This window comes from Lathyrus oleraceus, chromosome 4 (genome assembly GCF_024323335.1).
Source record: "Lathyrus oleraceus cultivar Zhongwan6 chromosome 4, CAAS_Psat_ZW6_1.0, whole genome shotgun sequence".
In the NCBI taxonomy this organism is placed as follows: Eukaryota; Viridiplantae; Streptophyta; class Magnoliopsida; order Fabales; family Fabaceae; genus Lathyrus; species Lathyrus oleraceus.
In genome coordinates this window covers 414,518,637-414,522,690 of record NC_066582.1, presented here as the reverse complement: position 1 = coordinate 414,522,690, position 4,054 = coordinate 414,518,637, and the positions used below count along the sequence as shown (strand labels likewise).

Genomic DNA, 4,054 nt, shown 5'->3' with positions numbered 1-4,054 from the left:
CCGTTATGTTCCATCAATCCAAACATAATCTAAGTTGAAAGGTCTGGATTTGCTGCTGAATAGAAAGGGTTCAAAGTTAGGGTTACAAGTTAGAGAGAGGTGGGAGTCTCTCTAACCCATTTTATCTAACTAAGTCATTTGTGTAGCACATTCCTAACTATGAACAGACCTCTATAAATATAACTGTTTCTCTCTATTTTGGGTCACTGAACCAACTTCTTTCTTGAAAAAAAAGTTATACCATCGAGTTAGAGAAAATGAAAAACAAAAATGAAAAGATATAAATTTAGCAGGATCTAAAAATTTATACAAAGTAGGCAAATAGATTAACACTATTCTATATATAATCACACTTGCTATTATTTAGGACAACTATATTACAAATTAAAAAGAAATGCCTCCTTCCTTTTGTTATCTACAAGGATAAAAAAAAGGCATAAGATCTGAACATTGCTTCTAATTACTTGTACAACTGCACTTTGCCTTAGTGTCTGATAATATCTGCAAGATGAAAAATAAAAAAGACATGAAAAAACATCTACAGATCATAAAGTTATATTTTTACAATAATTGAAAAAACATAAAAGTGTTTTGTTTTTGTGTAGTTACCTTAAGTTGTTTCCTAAGGTCTTTAATGTAATCAACTGCTACATCCAACATATCAGCTGTGCTACTTTGCTGCCAAGACATAATTACAAGAATTAACTCATCAAATTTTGCATATCAAATTCACTGTCACCGATTCAATCTGGGCGATCTTTGATGACGCGCAAGACGGACTATCGGACAAAGTCTAAAATTGTCACGCTTAAAACCGTAAGGTTTCTAATTATTTTTTCATGGTGGAATCTTAGAAAACATATTTAAGGCCTCCAAAAATTTAATAAGACGATTCTGAGTCTAATATATAAGGTATATTACCTTATCTGAATTTGGGAAAAGGTCTTGCAATTTCTTGATTCTTGCACTAATTCTTATTCTTCTTTCCTGCAATATGCACATCAAGATAACAAATGAAGAAGCTCATTAAATTGAAACAAATGTGTTTATATGACTTGTGATTATTAACAAGGTTAGAATTTTACCCTCTCTGCAATGCTTCTTGGATGAGTGGCAAAACCTCTTTTGGCGCGAATTTTGCATGGAACAGATCCTTGAATGTGAAAAAACTTGTCCATCCTAGTCATCTTTGTAGAAGAGCTTGGCAGACTCAAATGGTGGCTCAAACCAAGTTTTTGGTATCCAAAATCTAATTCCTATTAACATAAATTTTCACTTATCAACAATGAAACAGACGTTGATGCCAACCGAACACGACACCGATACGTAGATACTAAAATTAGACATCAGAATTAATTACATGTAATCTCAGATGTCAGTGTTTGTGTTATCATAGGACATTGAAACATGTCGAACACGCATTTAATTTGAAGTTACTAATAAACAAAATGTCATGGTCAATATAAAAAATTAACACACTTTTGTTTTATGTACCTGAGTTTGCAAAGCATTTGAAGTAGAAAAGATGATTTCACCATTGATAGTGGATGTTTTTGGGACATTGAATGTAGAATTATCCCAACAGTCAGTAGTGAAGCTAGGCATGTAACATTTTCTAATGTTTTTACTTGTAATACAATCTGGTTGAATAGCTTCATGTTCATCACTTTCAATAATTTGTGTAGATGAGAAATTCATAGAAGCATTATGAAGTGAATAATTGGAGAAAAACTCAGGAGGGGAACTCTTGTGCCTAATGAGATTGAAGCAATTCTTAGTAGAAGAATCAATGTTAGTTTCGGAGATATAATTCTCCGAATCGAAAGAACTCACAGCACTAAATGAAGCATCAAAGTCATTAGGCAATCCTTGATTCTGCTGAGTTTGGTAAATCATCGGATTTAAAGGTGATGCATAAGAAGAGTAACCATTGTAGTGTGATGAAAAAGGTTCATTTTCTTCTTGTTTCACTGCCACATGTTGAGAGTTGGTAAACATTGTTTCCATTTCTGAACTTGTGGAGGGAGAATAGTATTGATGATTATGGTTTCTGAAAGTTTCTTGATTGAAAAAACCAATGGTTGTATCAACAAGGCTTGACTCAACTTGAGAATAGTTTTGGGCATGACTATACACAATACTCATCTTAATATCCTGACAAAGAAGAGAAAATTTGAGGAAGAAAGTTGAGTTTTTTTGTGTTGCTGTTGGGATGTATTTATGTAGTATGATGTTTAATAGTTGCCCTTATGTTTCATCATTATTAACGAGAATGCCACTTAACAACCTAAAGTGGGACATGACAGTTTTTGTCGTATGTTTTTATCTTGTGTTGTCTATGCTTATTCAACTGTGGAAATGTTGTGTTATTAATTATTAAGTGGGATAACCGTGTCCGTGTGCACGTGGAAGAGACTATTTTTTTAGCACTGTTTGATCCATATAGACGGCGTGCGCACGTGTATACCTATTATTCAGATTTTGAATTCAAAGTTAAATATTTTTTTCAAATAAAAAGTTATATTAAATGTAAAAGAGATATAGTACAAGATGTATCAAAATGAAAACACAATAACATAAAAAGAAACTAGTGATACATCTACAAAAATAAATTATCAAAATAAACAATCCTCGCTAGGGCAAAACAAGAGAGAAAACCTAACCTCTAAAACCTCCGACTCAAAAAATTAGATCTCAAGTTAACAACGTCACCATCAATAGATAAATGATCATCAAGAGAAGAACCCCAACATATCAAATCATAGAAAAATCACCCCTAATATTTGTCATATCGCCTAATGAGAGAAAACTCTAAAAAAAAAAGACTAGGATCCCTAGGTAGAGTTATCTACCACCCCAACCACTTAAAGATCATATACGAAACAATATTGACTAAGTCACAAGTGACGAATAAATGGAAAGTCTGCTCAAGCAAACCATCAAATAAAAGAACAAGAGATACCAGTTAGGTCAACAATCACCTTTTGTTTTAAATATATTCTCTCTAGAATAAACCTTATCTAGCAAGAGTTTCCAAGAGAATACTACCACCTTAGAAGGAGCTAAGCTACCTCAAATGAAAGGAATGATCAAATTACCAAAAGTATAAGAGAGGTTGGAAGAATTAGTAATAACCATATGAGCATGATAGGCAGATATCACCGAGAAAATACCATCTCTAGCAAGCTTTCCATACTATTGATTCCAAGGAAAAAATATGGCCTTGAAGAGCAGAAAAGAAATTGGCAGCAATGAGTTTGTCATGAAAGAAAAAAAAAAGGCTTCATCCACCTGAAATCGCAAGTAAGGTTTTCATCTACTCATCGACCTATCTCACATATACTCCCCTCGGGTTAATTATAGATTGAAAACAACCTAAGGAACCTAATCTTAAGAGTTATGTTCCTAACCTAAGGGTCTGCCCAAAAAGAAACAATGATCCCACTTTCTTAGAGTTATCATCCATAAATCAATTTAAAAAAGTCTTCTTATTTTAAGTCAAGGAAAGACACTTATTTCCACCAAGAGGATGTGTTTTTGATTCCCAAATATCTACCCCCTTAAAATAAGATACAACTGAAGCACAATATCTTTCAACAAGGATATCACACCAACAAACAAATGCACATGAGATAAGTTTTTATTAGTTGTAATTCATTCAGCTGCATTTAGAGTTAATTTGCATTGCATTTAGAGACTTTAATAGTATATAACAAAATCAGGTTCAGTTATAACAAAATCTGGTATAATCATTTTTCATCCAAAAAGTTAGTTACAGTTTTCTCTTTTCTCTTCCATCATCTTCTTCATCTTCAACCTTGTGCTATAACAATTGATATCTAGAGCTCCGGTTCAGATTCAGATCGGGAAACACGATTGTACATGAGGCGTGTGTGATTGATTATGCTCATTCAATTCGTAGTTAGTTCAAGTTCTGAATCGAAACAGAGTCAGATTTCTTGATTCTAAGGGATTGGGAAACACAAGTGTTAGTGAGATTTGAGTGAATTTGTACAAGAACAAAGATGAACGGTGGAAACAGTAGCTTGAACAT

General features: G+C 33.1%; 1 protein-coding gene across 1 annotated transcript; it reads right to left on the bottom strand.

The window, feature by feature from the left end:
• Nucleotides 1–247: 247 nt before the first annotated feature.
• Nucleotides 248–2,186, bottom strand: LOC127075773 (transcription factor bHLH130). The gene is made up of 5 exons (XM_051017243.1): nt 1,495–2,186; nt 1,086–1,256; nt 922–987; nt 610–678; nt 248–501 (listed from the first exon to the last, which is right to left on the bottom strand). The coding sequence occupies exons 1-5, from the start codon at nt 2,143–2,145 to the stop codon at nt 457–459; spliced, it is 1,002 nt and encodes a 333-aa protein (XP_050873200.1). The 5' UTR covers nt 2,146–2,186; the 3' UTR covers nt 248–456.
• Nucleotides 2,187–4,054: the final 1,868 nt, after the last annotated feature.

What these genes read in the sequence shown, in the direction of transcription:
- LOC127075773 (XM_051017243.1), bottom strand. Translation starts at nt 2,145, where the DNA reads ATGAGTATTGTGTATAGTCATGCCCAAAACTATTCTCAAGTTGAGTCA. An exon ending in CAAATGCTTTGCAAACTCAG is followed by an intron (nt 1,257 to 1,494) that starts GTACATAAAACA and finishes TTATGTTAATAG; the next exon opens with GAATTAGATTTTGGATACCA. An exon ending in ACCTTAGGAAACAACTTAAG is followed by an intron (nt 502 to 609) that starts GTAACTACACAA and finishes TTCATCTTGCAG; the next exon opens with ATATTATCAGACACTAAGGC.